Source organism: Protopterus annectens, chromosome 4.part0, assembly GCF_019279795.1.
Source record: "Protopterus annectens isolate FY-2018-M chromosome 4.part0, PAN1.0, whole genome shotgun sequence".
Lineage (NCBI taxonomy): Eukaryota > Metazoa > Chordata > Ceratodontiformes > Protopteridae > Protopterus > Protopterus annectens.
In genome coordinates, this window is record NC_056733.1 from 1,454,045,294 (window position 1) to 1,454,065,794 (window position 20,501).

At 38.5% G+C, this 20,501-nt stretch overlaps 1 protein-coding gene across 1 annotated transcript in view; it reads right to left on the bottom strand.

Annotated features, from left to right (window-relative positions):
• Positions 1-20,028, bottom strand: part of UNC5A (unc-5 netrin receptor A) — a 1,914,539-nt gene extending 1,894,511 nt beyond the window's left edge. The window contains exon 1 of the mRNA XM_044069905.1: positions 19,779-20,028. Coding sequence (XP_043925840.1) covers positions 19,779-20,028 — 250 coding nt within the window. The remainder of the gene's footprint in view (positions 1-19,778) is intronic.
• Positions 20,029-20,501: the final 473 nt, after the last annotated feature.

Sequence of the window (20,501 nt, forward strand, 5' to 3'; positions counted from 1 at the left end):
GAAACTCTTCTGGCCAAGGTTATAGCTAAAAGAAAATCAGTTTTCCATGATTAAAACTTTAAATCTGTGGAAGCTGCAGGTTTAAAAGGAGACAAAGTTAACTTTTCCAAAACAAAGTTGAGATCCCAAGTGGGAACTGGTGCTCTTAAAGGGGGCCTTATATTCTTTGCCCCTCTGAGATATTGTTTAAGTAACGGATGAGAAAAGATTGGGGGATCCGTATTGTAATGTGCAGAAATAGCAGAAGCATGAATTTTGATAGATGAAAAAGATAGGCCCTTATGCAACATCTCTGTTAGGTATTGTAAAATCAGAGGAATGTTTGGAACTGCAGAATCAAAACCCTGGGCCTGATTCCAGAAGCAAAATCTCTTCCATTTACCTGCATAAGATTTCCTGGTGCTGGGCCTTCTAGCTTCAAGGATTACGTCCAGTACCTGTTTGGTAAGGGTAGAGCTGTTTAAAGACCCTGGATCCACCAGGCTGCTAGATTCAGAGTTTGTACATGGCTGTGCAGGATCTGGCCGCCTTGTTGAGACAGTAGATGTGGAATTTGTGGCAGAATCCAGGGTGGATCCTGAGCCAGGTTCATCAGGGTGGAATACCAGAATTGCCGAGGCCAGTTGGGAGCCAGTAAAATCATTTGCGGTCTGTCCTGTTTGATCTTCAGAAGTACCCGAGGTAGAAGAGGAAAAGGAGGAAAAGCATATACTGAGAGGTGTTTCCAACTGAATGAGAGGGCATCCACTTTCCATGCTAGCTTGTGGTAGGTCCTCGTGCAGAATGTTTGAAGTTGATGGTTTTGGGGGGGATGCAAAAAGATCTATGTCCGGGCACCCCCATGCCTCTGTTATCATCCTGAATATCCGAACATCCAACATTCATTCGTGTGGATCTGAAAGGTTTCTGCTTAGACTGTCCGCCAGAGTGTTGTCCTTTCCTGGCAGGAATTGAGCTTGTAAGTCTACCTTGCTGGCCAGTGCTGTGTTCCACAGAGTCATGGCCAATCTGCACAGGGGGTAAGAGTGAGAGCCTCCCTGCTTGTTTATGTACCACATCACTGCAGTGTTGTCCGTCTTTATCAGTAATTGCCCTGGTAGAATAAGATCCTTGAAGGCTGTCAGGGCATTCTGTACAGCTAGCATCGCCTTCAAATGTATGTGCAGGTGCATTTGATATTCTGTCCAGGTACCCTGAAGACATCTCCCTTGCATGTGGGCTCCCCATGCATAGTCCGAAGCATCCGTCGTTATGACTTGATTGGCTGGAGTGGGACAGAAAGGCTTCCCCTTGTCCTGGAGACAGGCTTCGGCCCACCAAAGAAACTCCTGCCAGAGACAAGGCAAAAGTGTGATCACTGTTTCCAAAGTGTGGCAATGCTGAGACCATACACTCTTGTGGTACCACTGTATCTTCCTCATATGCAGTCTTGCATATGGTATTAACAGAATGCAGGATGCCATGTAACCCAAAGCCTGCAGAATTTTTCTTGCAGTTAGCTGACTCAGTGAAGCCAGGTTTTTGAAAGAAGAAGCCAGTTGTACTTTTTTTGTCTGGTGTCAAGTAAGCCATCTGGGTTGTAGTGCTCAGAAGAGCACCCAGGAAAGTAATCTGTGGTGTGGGCACCAGGTTTGATTTCTTTATTTTCACTGTGAACCCTAGGCACCAGAGAAGATGCTGCACAAATGCCAGATGCTGAAGTAAAGTCTCCTTGTTGTCCGCTTGAATGAGACAATCGTCCAGATAAGGGTATATTTGAATTCCCTTCTGTCTGCAAAACGCCATTACTGGTGCCAGGCACTTTGTAAAGACCCTGGGCGCAGTAGATAAGCCAAAGGGCAGCACAGAGAACTGGTAATACTTTGAGCCCACTTTGAATCTCAGGTACCTTCTGCACTCTTGCCGTATGGGAATATGCAGGTAAGCTTCCTTCAAGTCCAAAGTCACCATCCAAGCGTTCTTGCTCAGCATAGGCAGCAGCTGCTGCAGAGTGAGCATCTTGAATGTTGGTATTTCTAGGAAGGTGTTTAATACAGAAAGGTCCAGAATTGGTCTCCATGTGTTTTCCTTCCTGGGAACCAGGAAAAGTCTTGAATAAGACCCTTGCCCATTTCTGAATTTGGTACCAATCCTATGGCCCTCATATCCACAAGGGACTGAACTTGCTGTTGTGCCTCTGCCCATTGATGCTTTGGTAGATCTGGCCATCCGTTTGGTTTTGGCAAGGTATGGAAATGAAACCTGTAACCCCCTGAAACTATGTCCAGAACCCAGTTGTCTTGGGTTATGCAGCTCCAATTGTGATAAAAAAGAAAGATTTTTCCTCCCAAAGGCGCATCCAGGAGGGGAGCCCCTGGAGCTAGTAAGGGAAAGTGATAATGACTGTTTCCTGTAAAGTTGTGACCTATCTTCTCCTCCCTTGAGAGAGGGGGCACTCCACTGCTTATTTCTGAAAGGGGGCTGTGCCTGACCTCTACCTCTGGAACGCCTCTCTGAGGTCTGTCCAAGCTTGGAAAGGACCAAGGTTTAGCTGGCCAGTTCCTGCTAAATCTAGGGGGTTGCACCTGTAGAAAATCTTTAACCATCTGCATAGATTTGGCTTTGTCTTCCATTTTCTTCAATACCTCCTCAGCTTTGGCCCCAAACAAAACATTGTGCTGCAAAGGGGCATCCAAAAGTTTTGCCTTAACCTGCTCCGGCAAACTTTGCTCCTTTAACCAAGCATGCCTTCTAATAACTGCACCAGTTGCTGCAGCCCTGCAAGAAGCCTCCAAAAAATCAAAACCACAGTGCAGGGTATGTTTACCACCTGCTCAGTAGCATGCAATAAATCCTGTAATTCCTTATTTTCTGTACCACCAGAAACAGCAGACATCTTTTGTTTTAACACAGGCAAAAGGTATTGCTGATATTTCAACATATGAAATTGACAATTTAAAGCTCTAATAGACAAAGTAGCAGAAGTATAAACTTTTTTGCCCCATCTTTCCAATGCTCTGGACTCTCGGTCAGACGGAATAGGATTCTTAGCAGAGGCCGCTTTAACACCCTTAGGGCCCTGAGAGATAGTTTCTGGATCAGCTGAAGTGTTCTTAAAAAGAAATTTGTGAGAATCTGGAACCCTATAATACCTATCTAGCTTGACAGGAGCAGGAGGAAAAGAATCAGAAGAGAGAGATGCCTCTGTAAAAACATCATCCACAAAGTCCAATACAGGGGGAATAGCCAGGGGCCTATGCTGTGGGAGCAGAAGAAAATCCCTAAGCCTTTTCTTGGATTCAGAGTATTCCTGCCCTTCCCAGTGAAAATGCTCTCTCATGTCATGCAAAGTTTCCCCAAATGAATAATCCTCAGGAGGAGAGGCTGAAGGAAGGGATCCTTCAGCATCAGAATCCTCATAAGGAGGGAAGGAATAATCCTGCTCAGAGGAAGTAGCAGAAGAAATTGAAACTTGATCTGAGGAATCATAATCTGGCTCTAGCCTAGGTCTCTTGTCAGAAGGGGGATGGAAACCCCTGATCATAGTCAACAAGTCTTCAGCCATGTTAAGCATCTGTCTTTGAGGTCTAGGGCCCTGATCAGAAGGTGCTTGTGCATGCTGCTTTGTCTTTGCCGGAGCCCTAGTCTTTGTCTTTGTCTGCAAAACTGGAGCCATCTTTACATGAAGCTTTGTAGGCCTAAAAACCCCCTCAGAAGCCGGTGCCTGCACAGCGGCTCCGGACCCATCTGAGGGAGCAGTATCCGGAGGTCCAATCCCTGGAAATTTTGAAGGCCCCATTGGCTCCACTCGGGAGCTGGTACAGGCAACCGGTTCAAAAGTGGCAGACGACAGGGGCTGCAAAAGTGTCTCACTGATGACTGACCAACCGGCAACTGGCTCTGGTTGAATAATGTCGTCCGCTTTGGACCTCGGAGGCTTGTCTTTATCCTTGCGCCTCTTATACACTCCGGTAGCCGGATAAGAATCCGATGACATATTGTAATTAAATTTTTTCCAAAATAATGGAAGGCAAAATCGTATCTACACCTAATAGTGCGTTGATTAAATCTAGCACAAAACCTACAATTAGCTATGTCATGGTCAGGGCCTAGGCAAGGTATACAGTAAGAGTGAAAATTCTTATGAGGTATTTGCTTCCCACAAGAAATACAGTTATTAACTTTTTCTAACATCGGACTGGAGCAAGAAAAAGGTTTCCCCACCGGGGTACTTAGCTTAAAATAAGAAGTCGTCGATACAAAAGTCACCAAATGTAAACAGGAGTCGGCCAACCGGCACTTGCGAACTGCATTGCTACGGGCACTGCACGGCAAGAAAGACTGGGGAAAATGGCGTCAGCTGAGGTCCTTATACCCCTGGTGCACTGACGTCAGGGAAGGAGCAACTTCAGCCGATGTCGGACTCGACTTTGGGACTCTGGCTGATCGAGGGCTGCTGCCAGCAGGAAGAACCCTACAGTAATGACTGTAACCGTGAACCACGATGAACATCTGCTATCCAGCACATAACAGTAAGATGAATGCTGTCGTACCCGTGCAGTTTGCTTTGTCTGTATGTGAACTTACTGAATGTCTTGCTTTCCTAAGTAATTGCTACTACCTGATCTGTAAAGGTTGTAAAATAAATTATGTCTAAGCATTGGACATGTTGGTGCCAGCCTTGAGAGACTCTTTGGTGTTTACTGTGCTGAATGGGAAATTAACAATCCCAATCTGTTATTTTATAGAAAGTTCTAAGTGCTGTTTTATTAACAACCTTTTATTTCAGTTTTATGTTTCTACATGTTTTTCAAAGAGTAGCACATTTTGTTTATCTACTTATAAATAATCCCCTGCTGAATCTTGAAACACGAGTTTCTCTGTGATTACTATTGAACTGAAATATGACATTTTGTGAAGAATGCAGGAAATTTTTGATGCCTTCCATTAACTATGAAGAAAGTATTACAGATTTTGCTACAGGAAGATATAAACAGTGTTTATTATGTTCTCTGAAATAATTGTGCACTACCTATTGGCTGAGAAAATGTTTGAAAAATCTCTCTTATGATATAAATTCTTTGAACTGTGCAGCTGAGACATTGTCAACCATAATGCTTTGCAATTCTGAAGTGGTACTGCTGTGTACTGCCAATAGTATATGTCTGCATGTCAACTACAGATGCAATATTTGACCCTAAAATGGAGGAGGTTATTAAAGCTGCAGTGAAGGGCATTGTTATAAACCATTTAAGACAAATGGCTACCAATGCAGTTACTAAAACTTCAGGAAGACAGTAATGCCTGGTGTAAAGCTACTGAGCGACACTTGGTTAATTTGCAGCAGTAAGTGGTTGCAATACAACAACAGATAGCTTCCAAAATCCATCATCTACATGAGAACAAAAGAACCATTCCATCACTAAAGAAAGTGGGAAAAGATGATCAACACCTGCATCATTACCTGCAAGAGGTATCTGGAAAGAGGGAACTGGCCCTCAACTGATTGGGCCAGAACTTGTCTGCACATTACACATGGGCTCTCTGAAAGCTTATATGGTTAAGGAAGATACAGACACCCAAGATTACCAAAATCTTAAAAAGGAGGTTTTCACCAGAGCAGACAAATGTATTTATTAGACGATCAGGACAGACAAATCAGTAAGGACTCAGATGGCTGATTTGGAACATACATTGGGATTTGTAAGAATCTAATGTGAATGATGCAGGAAAATTTCTAGACATCTTAGCAAGGAGTAGATATAAGTGGGCATGCCTAACAACTTATGAAAATGTGTGTTTCAAAATGATACGCAAACCTCTGAATAACTGGTAGTTTTAATAGAATATCTGCTATTGCTTGAAAGTGCAAACCTTAACTCAGACCTGCATGTAGTAAGGTCTGCTAAAACTGTAGTTATTTATTTATTCAGATATTTTGCCAGGGTGCAGAAGATTAATTTTGGATGCCTAGAAAGCCTAAATTTTTGAAAGTTGCTGCATACATTTTTTATCATGCCTTATACTTTGCTTTGTAGGATTTCTTAGGTATCTCTGTTGTTTGGGATGCTTGAGTTTTGTGTAAGCGCCATGACTTCCATGCCTTATCCCTCAAGGCCATACACTGTTTTTCTAGACAGCCAAGGATCAGAGCTTGTTCATTCAGGATGATTAGGAAGGTTTTGTTAAAGTTATCAACATTATGATCTAGTAATAGGGTTTGAGAACTCTCCAGCTGATTTGTTTTAGAGTAGTGATGAAGGAGTTTTTGTTGAAGTTACTAAGGTTTCTAAGTAGATTATAATGGTGATGTTTTTGTGTTGATTTTGATGTCCAATGATATGATTGGTGATAACTTAGGGTGTCTGGTTAGGTGCCAGAAAATAAAGTAAAAGTAGGAAAATGCCAAAAAGTCACCAATAAACAGTAGAAAAAAGTGCCTGGATAGCCGTTTGCACAGAATCACGTTTATTCAAGGGTATAAAGCACAGCACACCATTGAATAAATGTGATTCTGTCGAAATGGCTATCCAGGTGCTTTTTTCTACTGTTTTTAGGTGCCAGAAAATGCTATCTTTTCTGGTGAGAATGTAAAAATACAATCAAGGGTAGATTCCCTTGAAGGTTTTTTTGTGAAGTCTAGAAGTATGGGTCCATTGAGAGAACTCATACAGTTCTATTGGCAAGGATGTGTTAGCTGAGTTCACTGCTTGCTAATTTATATTGAAAACTCCAAGAATGATAGTTAGTTTGGTGAATATTGGCAGAAACCCAGCACAGGATGTCTTCTGTGATAGGGATATTTCTGCCAGGGGGTATGTATAAGCCTATTATGGTTAATTTGTTGTGTGTTTTAACTTTAAGCAGAGAAATAAGGAGTTCAGCATGATCAAATGTTGGTATCCTAGAATGGCGAGGAGAGAGATCAGCAGTATTTTATACCGTACAGTGACACCACTTGTTTTCTTGTTTTTTTATATCTAGTCAAAGTATTTTGAAGTCAGGGGTGTTTTTTTTTTTTTGTCATTTTTGATTGTTTTACACAGGTTTCTGTGGTTACAAAGAGATCAGAGGAGTAATGGGGCATAACTGCATGAACCTCTGTTATGTTAATGCTGATAGTTCTAAGATTTACATGAATTAGTTATTGCAATATATGATTAGAGATACTAAACATATTTGATAGGGAATTAAATTCTGATAGCTGCAGAAGGCCAGGATTATGATTCTTCTGCCCCAGGCTTTAGATGTATGTATTAACTGATTAGGAGGAACAGGTAGGCTAAAAGGGAGACATGGAGGAATTTAAATTTGTGTTAATTGTCTATAAGTAGTCTATTTGTTGTGCTGATATATTTGAGAAATTCTGTATATAAAATGTGTAGTAGGTTGTGTTAGATTTCAGAGTAGTATTTGCTTTTTAGTGGTTTGAGTGTTGTGCTATTGGAGTGGTAAGTTGATGAGAGAGAGATTTAATAGTAGTAGGATGGAATTAATGCTCAATTCATGAGTAGAGTGTCTAGCAGTAGCTGGGTAAGAATCCTGGCTGATGTATGTGTGGGGTGCTGAAGGTACTGAGAAGGTGAAGACACAGAATGAAGGTGCAACATTTGGGCTTTGTGATGTGGACAGAAGGAGGACAGATCATGGGGGAACAATACTTGGCTTGTGTGCATGGCAGGGGATGATTTCCTGGATTTGGAGATGTGCAATTTTAAAGAGATAATTACATTGAGGATACAGGAGTGAATGGAGAGGCTAGGGTTATAGATCAATAGAGTGGCAGACTGAGAAGAGTAATCAGAGGGGTTTGCCTGTGTTAATTATATGGGGCTAAAAAAGTGGTTGCTAGTCATTAGCCAAGGTGTGGCTTTAGCTGTGCAGTGGTTAGAGAAGGTGAGGGTTTGGTACGAGGAAGGTTATTTTTCATTTGTTGGCTGGGGGGGAGCAGTGTTACTGGAAGTGATTGGCTGGATGTGTTGATAGGGTGGTGGTATTGCTAGTATAAATTTGGAGTAAGTGGGGGTGATTGGGAATGGTGCTAGTGTAGGGAAATGAAATGAGCCCTCACCTAAAAATGTGAGAATATGGAGACAAAAATGACACATTTTATAATCCATAGAAATTCAAGCTATTCTAAGCAAAGTACTGCACCCAGCAGCTTTAGCATCTCTGTCTACATAAGACACAATAATTGGGTAAGACTTTCCTGTTTCCAAAGAACTGTGGAAAATATACAGGAAGGGCAACGCCAGATATACTGAAAGAGGTACATAGTCCTAAAAAGACAAAGCTGTGGAATATAAAACTTCAAAAGACAGAAAAGTTTGTATTTGGATGAAATAACATTTGTGAAAAATGAGTCTGACAACAAGATTCTTTTGGTAAGACCACAGAGGGGGTTATACACAGCCACACAACAAAGGGCTCACAGTTATGGATATGCGGCAAAAAAAAAAAAAAGAAAGTGTTGAGGATAGTCAATACTGATGAAAATGACTTCAGGTTACAAGAGACTGATGAAAATTGCCTCAACCTATGAGAAAGGAAGCAAATGTAGAAACTCAGAAGGAAGCAGACAGTCCCAGCAATTAAAAAATAAAAAGGAATGCAGCCATCTTGAGCCTTAAGCAGATAATCAGGCAGGTACACAGCAGAACTTTTGTGCCGGAATAAGTAGAAATAGTAATAAGCTGTAGACAGAAAATCTAGCAGAATCCCTGGTCAAAGAAAACTTATTTCATCCGTTGTCCTTTCTTGAGTAGGATTAAGGTAAAGAAGAAGAATACATTAATTCATAATACAAGTCTTTGTAGGAGCTGAAGCTATGAACTCCACCTCACATCAGGGTAGGGATGAGAGTAATGCTGATCTGACTGAGCTCACCGTAACTCATACAAATTTTATATGAGACCAAGGGGAAGGGGATACTCTAGGTACAGCTACAGAAGACATCAAGAATTGAGGGACAGACCCATGATCAGAACAGCCTTACGTTTTGTCCATAATTTGAACTGAAATATGACTAACTTTACAGACAGTAACAAAAGTTTTTTTTTTTTTTTTTTTAATTTTGATCCTCTCATAAGAAGTTGGTTCATAGCCATATTTCAGGTGGATATTGGAATGGATAAATCAAAGTCTAAGACTTTGGTTAGGTTTTACTGGCCAGGTATTTTGAAGGAAATAAAAACAATTTCTCTACAGCTGATATCAGAAAGCAGCATCTAACCTAGGATTTAGGAACTCTTTGATAAATTTGCTATTTAAAAAAAGTCCCATTTGAGCCAGTGGATCTGGACCTTGTGAAGTCAATTAAAGGTCAGCAGTACATTCAGATAATCACATTTTATGTCACAGAGCTCCCAGAAGCAAGTACCCTAAAATTAATAAATGCTTAGTGTATAGCAAGTCCCCTATCATGACCAAATGAGACAAAGGAACAGATGTTATTATTTTCTTTCTTTTTTTTTTTTTTTTTATTTCGTTTGTTTGTTTTGCTCCATTTGCCCTGCCTGTCATTCATCAGCTCCATACTGGTCAGTCAGCCTATTTGTTCCCCATTACTGGGAACAGGTCAGCTGGGAGGGTGGACTATCATTTAGACAGCCACTGAGTATGGTTCTTGACTTTAACTTTATGACTTAGTCCAACAAGCATTCATTAATGCATCAGGGAGGGGGTATGCACTGGTTTAAGTTCAAAGGGCATTCCATTATTTCTTCAAAGGGCAGTCCTTAAGCAGCTGTACGCCTCCCCAAAGAATAACTCCACGGGGAAATCCCACTGCCACACTTGGCCCCGAGTAAGTGCACCCCATAACCAACTCCATCCCACATCAAAGAGGTTAGTAGACCATGCCTCTTCATTCCTCTCCTTCCCTGCCTTCCTCTTCTTTTTCTGAAGTTACTATTTGAACCCCAGTCACCTGGGTCAGTCAGGACTTTATCCCTGTGTTCCACAGAGCCAGGGTGTTATACTTTTATAAGGTTTAGAATTTCTTGACAAATCCTTAGAGACCAAGACACTCCATTCTCATCCAGAGCAATGCAAGGACTATGTAGCCGAAGACCTCTGGATACAACTCTCAAACAGATGCGGGGGGCAGGAGATGTTTTAAGAAAACGTTGAAATCCATCCTTCATAGTGCTACAATAGTGCTACAGAAAAACATGGCAAAAACTGACACTAGCTGCTTCCATACATCATTTTCACTGTAAGAGAATTACCCATATCTCCAATGGATCTATGGCCTCTGAGCTACTGTATGGCAGGCATGCAGGATATAGCAAGGGAAATCTGACTAAATGAAATCTCTTCTTTTAAAAGTGGAATACAATATTACACAGAACGTCAAGACAGGTTTTGAACTATCATAGCTATTGTTACAGAGTGCATGGACAGATCACAAGAAGCTGAGTAATGAGCACACAATAGAAATGCTCATTTTACATAGTTTCAGGAAGAATAGAAAGCATTTGTGTTAGTGTCCATTGTTTAAACTAGTAAATATAGCAAATTGCAAAGTGAGGCAAACTGGAAAAAGAAAACCTGAACAGATATATCGAATAAATGTGTCGAAGTCCTGTAAAGAAATGAGAATCCAACAGTGAGCATGTTCAGTGAAGAAGTTTAAAGCTCCACAGCATGAAATAAAGTTAAAATTAGGGTAATGCTGTCAACACACCAGAGACCAGACGTTACAGAATTGGTAGTCAGGAATACTCAGAACTGCATGGCAGAACTAATTTAATTCAGTACAACTGAGGTTGGTACAATGTTTACCTCACAGACACAAGGTACAGGGATTGATTACAAAAGGAAAACTGGCTAGGCTTAAAATGGTCCACAAGGGCAGCCAACTTAGTATTTACCTATGAGGGATGTACCTTTGAAGACAGTATTGAGATTAACCCCGATAAAAATGTACACTGAAAACTCCTACTGAATGCCGGAATCCAAACAGCAAGTGATAAAGGAGGAAATTCCAAAGATGCTTATATGAGGAAGCCATGGAAGAATGACTGACTGAATGGAACTGCCCAGTTGTCCTGGTTCTAAAACCTGATGGGAGTATAAGATTTTGAAATGAATTTTAGAAAACAGAATAGCATGCCCAGACTTTAATTCTACTCATGCCTGCAGTGGACAAACTTGATAAAAATATTGGGCAAGGCTAAGTTTCTGTCCACACCGGATTTAACTAAGGATTACTAGCAAATACCAGTAACTTTGGCAGCTAGCATCATTCTCCATACTTGATGGCCTTTTCCATTATAAGGTGATGATGTCTTGCCTTCATAGTGTGTCAGTGTCATTTCAGAGGCTTATGGAGAGGATTCTTGAACTCCACACCAAGTATGTGCCAGCTTACCTCAACAAAGTATTTTTTTGAAAAGAATTGTGAAAGTCTTCTTGTCAGGAGTCAAGTTCTTCTAGATCTCATACGACAAGCTAGTCTAACAGCTAATGCAGCATATTGTAAATGTGGTATGGATGTAGCCTGGTATTTACGCTACATGATAGACAATAGGATACTGAAACCACAAATAAAAAAAGAAAGAGCCATTATGTAATGGACATAACTGTCCCAAAAAAGCAAATCAAGCCCTTTTTTTGGGCATGTCCTTTTACAGCCACAAATATATTCAAAGCTACATCACTAATGCATGGATCTTGACTGATTTAACAAAGATGGAGGAGCTCCCCTAAATGTCAAACAGATAGAAGAGACTCACCAGAAATTCAAAAAATGTAAGAATATCTTGGATTCTGACTCCTCCATCTAGCCCTGGTATTCTTCAAACATTTCACGGCATCCATGGATGTTGCGAAAATCGACTCACAAGCAATACTAAATAAGTTTTCGAAGGGGAGAAACACCCAATATACTGCAACAGTGGAAGTTAAGTAAGACCGCGTGAAGTTATTCAGAGATAAAATAAGAGTGTTAAATTATTAAATGTATATTATCTGCCCTTAGTATTATGTTTTGGGCAGAGAATCATTTATTAGTTATGGACCATGCACCTCCTCAATGGCTGTACAGGCAGACAATAATTTCAAGTGTGCCTGGTGGGCTTTGTCTCTAAAACCACTCCAATTTAAAACAAACAGTGCACTGCCCAGGCCAGCAGCATCTGAATGCAAATGAGATGTCTTGTCCGTACACCCATCAGAAGGGTCTAAAAGTTATAGTTCTATGTTGGGGACTCATGCAACACAGTGGCTGCTTTGACAGTCTAGAATATTAGGGGGAACAATGAGAAGGCAAGCAAAGATCTGACTGAACCCCTATTTTACATGAAATGGTATGTTGTTCACAACAGATCTCTCTCTCTCTCTGTATATATATATATATATATATATATATATATATATATATATATATATATATATATATGTATAGATAGACAGATATATATCTGTATATGTGTATGTGTGTGTGTGTGTGTGTGTATGTGTGTGTGTATGTGTGTGTGTGTGTGCGTGCATACTTTACAAGGTAGAAACAGGATTAATGAGGGCATAGCAAGCTGTATTTTCAATCTAAGCTCAGTAAGCTTGATGTGTATTCACACGGAATCCCTAGCATCTTCAAGCCGCCTAGCAAATGAAAGATGCCTGACTGTTACTAATTGTTCTCTGAAGCTGTCAAAAGAAAATCTGAGCCTTGGATATTTTTGGCCAGCTTTGGGTGACAATTTATGTAGACTCTTCTGCATGGAATGAGGATTTTCTTAATTGTTATCCTCCACAAAGCTATTTGTACTCTTTTATAGACTGCCTTTCGTTTGCTTTTTCTGATTTTACCTATTTTGCCAGGAAGAACACATTTTATCATCCTTCCTGTAAATAAATTCATATTGAAATTAGAAAAAAAATGAAAAGTATAACAACACTGTTGAACTAAAATGCTCCCTCTCTCCATATATATATATATATATATATATATATATATATATATATATATGTATAGTGTGTGTGTTTGTACATATGCATAAGCACATGCACATATACATATGTGTTTTGGTTTTGTGTTTCATATAAAACCATATTTTTTATGTTTTGGCCAGTAAAGGATATATAACAAACTAGTTAGTCATATTAAAATCACCGTATAAAGATTATTAAATTATTTAAAATGACACAGCATTTTAGGTGTATACATAGTAGTTTAAGAAAAAAAAGAGGTCAGCAGACAGAGGAGCAGACAAATACTAATTCAGTTAAAATGAAGCTCAGTTAACGTTCTACAGCCTTGTACCTGGAGAGTCATTCAGGTGGGTAAATACAACTTGTCTCAGTAAGACTGTTGATTTAGTTGCTTGTTAGACAATGTGTCAGTAATGGTTAAAAAGGAGTTGCAGAGTTTTCCTTTCCTGTACAAAATACAATATATTTAATCTGATGTCTTTTTTTGAAGGCAAGCATCTGATGTTTCCTATGGCAAATAAATAAGTCCTTTCTCATGCCACCTTATGAGTTTTCTTGCACTATGTTCATATCTTTGCTTCTTTTGCCTCCCATTTTCTGAAAGATGTTCATTCTTTGGCTTTGCTTATCTGTCAAGCTGCATGAGCAATTTTGATTCTGGTATGCTTAAAATGTTCATTAACAAATATTCAAAGACTGTGAACAGACATTTCTTTAAGTGCATTGTATTTGCTTATCTTTGTGAGGCGTTTATTTTGCTACGTTGTAGGAGTTGTGGCTACTGTTTTTATTTTCTCTTTTAGTTTTCATTGTACTTTTAAAACCATTTACATAAACTAATTATTTCCACTTTCTCAATGCATTTTTAATGAAACAGAACGTGTATTATATCCACAGTAACAATGACTCCTGCAATATAATGGGATTATTTTGCTTTTAATAACATTTTCCTTTTCTTCTCTGACCAAATTGACTCGTTACAGAGATGACCCAGACTAAGAAACAATGTGCAATAAACGTCATTTACTAAGGTAAGGTAACCCAACTTTTCCAAATTAAAAAAGCACTAAGAATACACTTAGTCAGTTAGTTTGGATCTCTATCATTCCACAATAACCAAAAGGTACATAAAATCTCCCAAGCAGAAATAAATCCTGGTTACTGAAACTGTCTAATGGCATACAGCAATAGGCAACAAAATGTATGCTACACAATCAAAACATCATTAACATTTAAGCTAGAAGGTACACTGCAGACCACAAAAGCTCCTGATACCAGTTTGCTGGTTACAAATAATTTTCCTTAAATATGTACTTTGGTACATTAGTATATTATCTTTCACTTTTGCCCATTATATTTAGATGTATCAAGTATACAAAAGTACAATGCCTTCCTAACTGCAGCACATGTGACATTTTATCTCTGCGTTGTATTTCAATTTACTGACTATAACCATGATTTTGCTAAAAATGGATCTCTGAAGCCATGTCTACTAACCTTAAAAATAATCTAAAAAAAAGCAAACTCTGAACATTCCTAAACATTTGGCAATTTATTTTTATAGCTGTATGTTCTGTTTCACTAGCCAAAAGCCACAGCCATTCAAAGCTATGCTTTTCTGTGTTCAGCTCTTTGGTTATTAAAAATTTAGAATGACACTTGTTTATCAGCTGTACTTCATGACTATGTTCTTGGTTTATTAATCCATTTGTATCCATCCATCACATCTCAGATATACAAACTGTGGTATTACACTGGTTACCTGTTGTACTCTTTTGGCAAACAAGGCAGTAGCATCACTCAGGTGTCTCTGGGGTCTTAGCTCTACTGATTTTTGGCAATGTGTTCACTGTACATTCATCCATTTTTAAAACATTTCACTGTTGTCAGGTTGACTGCACTTCCTCTGTGTATAGTCAGAAGCACATTACATATCTTGTCTCCTCATCTCTAATTATTTTTTTGTGTCATGCATGGACAGATGGACTGACATGAGGGTCCTTTTCAATTATAATCCATGTAAAAGGCAATGAATACAGCAATAAAAGCAGAGACAACTAAAACAAGTGTTATATTTGCAGAACCCGAGTTTCAGAACCCACCACTGTACAGCACTGAAAAACCTAAACACATACACAACTTCTTATCACTTATAAAATTATCCAGCGTCCATCTGCCTGTCCAGCACTAAAAATCATTCTACAAAACTATGTTACCAGTTGGTCATTGTAATCCATTGACCAAAAAGTCCTTGCTACAAACCTAGCAAATCTGCTGAGCATTTTCTGCACTCATACAAGATTGTTAAGGTCTGGAACTCCTTACCTATATTCATAAAGTCTATACCCTCTCTACCATCTTTCAAAACCATTCTGAAAGACTTCCTACATAAAATTTGGCCTCTGTTCTTGCTCAAAACCAGGGTAACCTATATTAGTAAATGTGCACAAGTACCTTTTCATTCCTTATACCTGCTTACTCTCCCTTCTTCATGTACTTCCCTACTTCTATCAAATTCTCTTCCACAACTTTCTCTCTAAATATACCAAAAGTCCATTTTTCTCCACATTTCATACTGCAGTTCCTCTTTGTACTAAACAAACTTGCCTTTAATTTCTCTACAAACTGTCTAAAATTTCTCTAAATATTAAATGATTGCCATATACCTTGTATTGATTCTTAACCGATGGTTTTGTATTATGTCTAATTTGTTACAATTATTTAAACTGCAGATGTTTTTGTTTTATTTTTGAAAATTGTAAAAGTATTGTTCTTAAAATGTTTAGTAATAATTTGAAACTTTTCTCCCCAGGCATCTGCTGAAAATGTTCTTCTAGCCAGTTGGGCTTCCTGGTAATCTAATTTCAATTAATAAATAATAAATACATAAAATATGTACATCAATTGCAAAACAATCTATGCATTTATTGTATGCTCTTTAAGCCCTATAAATGATTTGAAAAAAATGTAGAGAGACTCTTGCCCTTGAAAAAATGTGATATACTCATGATTCACTCGCAGCAAGACAACAGTTAGCAAGCAGGATAAAACTTCATTAATGGTTGGGCTGTCACTAAGTAGAAACATCCCTTAAGTTAGTGGAAGGAATACATACATTCCATTGATGGGAAGTTAGCAGAATAGTGTATCATACAGAAATGTATCTACTCAGAGTCCTGAAAGTGTATGCATATAGAGCTTTGACTTTGATGTGCCTGGAAATTTTTCCTACAGCGTTTCTAATTTTATAATCTGATTGCTACTACAGAGCTGTTATAGATAGATGTCCCAAGATTAAAGACATCTGCTTCATTAGTCTTTCTAGAGTATACTGCACTCATCGGAACTCCAAAACCTGCAAGATCTTAGGTCTTGTTTTACTTACTTTTGCATCTCTCAGGATGGACCTACCATTTGTCTGTATTCCTTTTTATCTTATTATTGTTTATCTTAATTGAGGGAGCTGCGGTGGTGGTGCTGCGGTAGCATTGTTGCCTCACAGCAAGACGTTGTCCTGTTCGATTCTCAGCTAAAGCGTCTTCTGTGTGGAGACATACATGAATGGGCATACCTTTGTTGAAGGTTGTACGTCAGGGCTGGCAACTCGGTACGTAAAAATCTACTGCCAATCATTAGCGGACCAGAGTTCCGCTGTGGCGACCCCTAACTGGAAAAAGCCAGAAGAAGAAGAAAGATTGTTTATCTTAATTATAAATCATATAATCCAGTTGACTCTGTTCTTGCTGAAAAACAGGATAAACAATATCCTAAATGTTTACAAATATCTATTCACTTCCTTAGTCTATCAGTTTCTCTGCCCTGGCATTCTCTCTAAACATAACATAAGCCTACTTTTCTCTTAGTTCATATTGCAATTCCTGTTTGTATTATACTAACTGACCTTTAATTTCTCTATAAACTGGCTACAATTTCTCTGTTAATAATCATTGTCATGAAACTTGTGTCTATTCTTAACCAATGTTTTCATAGTCTGTCTATTTCGGTATAATTATTTAAATCATTTTTTTTTGTATTATTTTTAAAGACTCTAAAATCATTGTTAATAAAATGTTTTGAAACACATTGGAGCTTTTTTCCCCTGGGCCTCCACTGAAAATTGGCTCCTCCCTGGTTGGACTTTCCCAGTAATCAAATGTCAGTAAATAAATAAATATAATCCATTTCTCTGGATAATGCACTGAAATGCAAACATGCTGATATATCTTTTAATGGAACAATATAGGATTTATAGTCCAGCTACATGAGCTTTTTGACTAACAGAAACAATTTCTTCTTGAGATTAGTTTATTTATTAGCAGTGGGTGGTGCTACACAACATTCTATTTTTAGAACCTTTTACGACGAATATAATATCAGGATCTGTGATTGATGGTCCTCAGTGATCAGATAGAAAGGCAGCATGGACCACCAGGATCACTGGTGTCTGCAGCGATGTGAAAGATCGTTTGTATTTTGCAATATGGCAACCATCTTCATGTATACTCTTGATCATTACTGTTAACATTATCAGATGTTCAAAAAGGCATCTAGAAAGTTACGTTTTGTGAATATTTACATATAAAACCTCTCTCTGACTGGATTTAGAATTCTGCAAAGCTCTGTTTTGGAAGCACATGAAGCAAACCACCAAGTTATTAGAACAGGGGCGTATTTAGATTTGAAACAAAAGAACACTTCACATTTTTTGTTATCCTATGTTCATCAGCATTTTTCTAATTAATATATACAATTCCGGTTTATAACACCTGTATTACACAATGGGACATGTGCACCAGAGTGTAACACGTGGCACGTAGTGGTGACACAGAGATTTTTTCCATGAATCATATCAAGAATGCATATCGTGTATTGCATCACAATACATACAGCCTGTCATGACTTAACAATTTACATACATTTTCCTTGGCAGCTGTTATAAAAGTAGGAATTGTTCCAAAACAGCATGCTGTGTTTACAATGGATGTGTACTAAAAGCACTATGACAGTAATATACAACAGGTCATAGCAAATTTCAGAGAACTTACAATGCTTCTATAATGACATCACAACACAACTGCAACTATGGTGGCTTCATCCATTGGTTATGTACCCCGGAGGATTTTTAGGGTTCATCTCAATGTTACCTGGCTTTGAAGTATTGAAGTAAAGTCAAGTATTGAGCCAGTGATCAATAATTCACCTTGAAAAGACAGCAGGACTGAGCACTATAGTGGTGCAACTTTGAAGGCTTTAAGTAAAGCAACAGACAGAATTCCCATAAATGCATCCTAGCAACAGATTCTCAAAACTATTATATAATTAAACAACACTCATAAATGAAAATGCTTTTGGATCAATAATATAGCAAACACCACCTTGTTGTTACTTTAAAACAGAATTCAAAGCATCAAATTATGTCAGATTATGTCAGCAGCATAGAATGGTTTACAATCAATGGGAACATAAGTTGTATATTTGAAATCATTTCAGTTTACAGTTTCAAGGTCTTTGAGTAAACCTCCCTTACACAAAGAAATATGACTCTGATACCACCCATCCCTTTATTATTAAGTGCTAGCTTCCTAATTTTTAAATACATATAGATAGCAGAATGACACATACTACTACAGGCAGTATAGAGTGCAAAATTACCATATCAAAATGTACATGCTGATATTGCAGCCAAAAGTATGCAGTTGTACCCTTATGCCAATAACTAGATGCATTTATGCATGTGTAACAGAGGTGTGTACAACTCTGCTTATATTATGAAAAAGAAGTGTGCAGTTATGTTTGTATGTTTCCTTACTACATCACACACCTACGTTTGTACATATGCTACTTAGATTTATATATATTCCCTTGTTAAGACTGCATCTGGGCCATTTGCCTTTAATATGTTAACTAATTTTGAGCAATAATGCAATGATTTTGCTAATATCCCCATAAATCTGCATACTCCTTTTTGATTTATACCTAGAGTACATTCCCTCACATGCTTGTTAAACAGTTTCCATATCTCTGTTGCTGTTATGAATATCTTGTTTAGAAATGAGCATTCATTTTTAAATATATTCACACTGGACTTATACAACTGTATTTAAAAATGTTACTTCTGTTAGGGGACAACTATCCTCTTTTTCACTTACTGTGTTTAGATTCCGTGCATCCATGCATGCTGCCTTTATATTTAGATCCCATATATAGCTGTGTAACTATATCATTGCTTCACTGATGTGCCCATTATTATAAAACACTTGCCCAAATTAGAACATATTTTGTTTACATACTGGCTTCTCATTTTATAGAGCAGTATCTCAATTCTGATTAGGTCCTAGTTCTTGAGTATGTATGTAATGTTTTGTCTAACAGTAGTGTCTATCTAACCAAGTCAGATGGTAGAGAGAGCTCCCTTTGCTGATGCCTGTGACTAATTTTTGATTAGCATCATTGAAAGCTAGTTTTCAGGAAGTCTAATCTGGCTGACAGCATGTTGTCCATCCTCAGAAGGAAGGTTTGGGGACACACTACTGCTTTGTTTGAAATGATAGAGGTCAAGTTGACGAAATAGGCAGTTGTAACATGTACGGTGGTTGCTGGAGAATGGGTTAAATGTGCAGCATGTGTTAGGTACCATGTGCCTTCAATGCACACACTAGAACACTGCATTCCATCCACCAAGACAATAGGCTTCTCCCTATGTCCTTCCACCTATGAGTCTGATTATAGGTCATCCCGCTATTAATGTGAATAGATAAGAACACTTATGCAGACACAGTGCAGTGAAGCTGGGTGAAGGGAACCAGAAGTCAATCAGAAGGCATATAGATATAGAAAAAAAAAGGAAAAGTAATAAGGCCTACCTGTGTTGCTGTCGACACCCTGTTCCGTGATGTGTTTGTCCAGATGAACCCACTCTCCATTGCATTTGAAATACAGCTGAGTAGCTGGCACAGCTCTGCATGTTAGTGTCACTGGTTTGTTCTTCACAATGTACACATCACTTGGCTCCACCAGGAACTGGGAGTACGTGTCGGAAGTAGCACCAGCATTTGGGTTGGCCACCGTGGCACTGGACTGTGATTCTAGGGTCAAAAGCAAAACAGCATGCATCAGGAAAAACAAAAGAAGAAAACAGACATGCTAAGTGGATTTTGTAATTATAAAGCAAACAAATGCATACTTTGTATATAGCTGAGTGCTAAACTCAAGAAAAGAAGAAAAATCAAAATAAACTACATCTTTAAGAAGAACTATAAATATATTGAAATGAATATTTTTTTTATTTTTGCAGTAAAAATGAAATGTTTCACCTTTAGTTGCTACAAAGTTTATTGCACATAAACTCTGCATTTGTCTATATACTGAAGGTCACTAACCATGCATTTAAGTTCAAATGAATGCTTAAGAAATCTCTCTTCTGTACTCAGCACTCATACAAGCATTTATCTTTCTACTAAAAAATGATGCAAAAGAATATGTAAGTGATAATAAATATGATGCAGACCATGGAATTTAGATATTCTCTCCATTCACTTTAATATTCTCAATACCAGCACATACATTGTAATAGCTTTGACACCTCT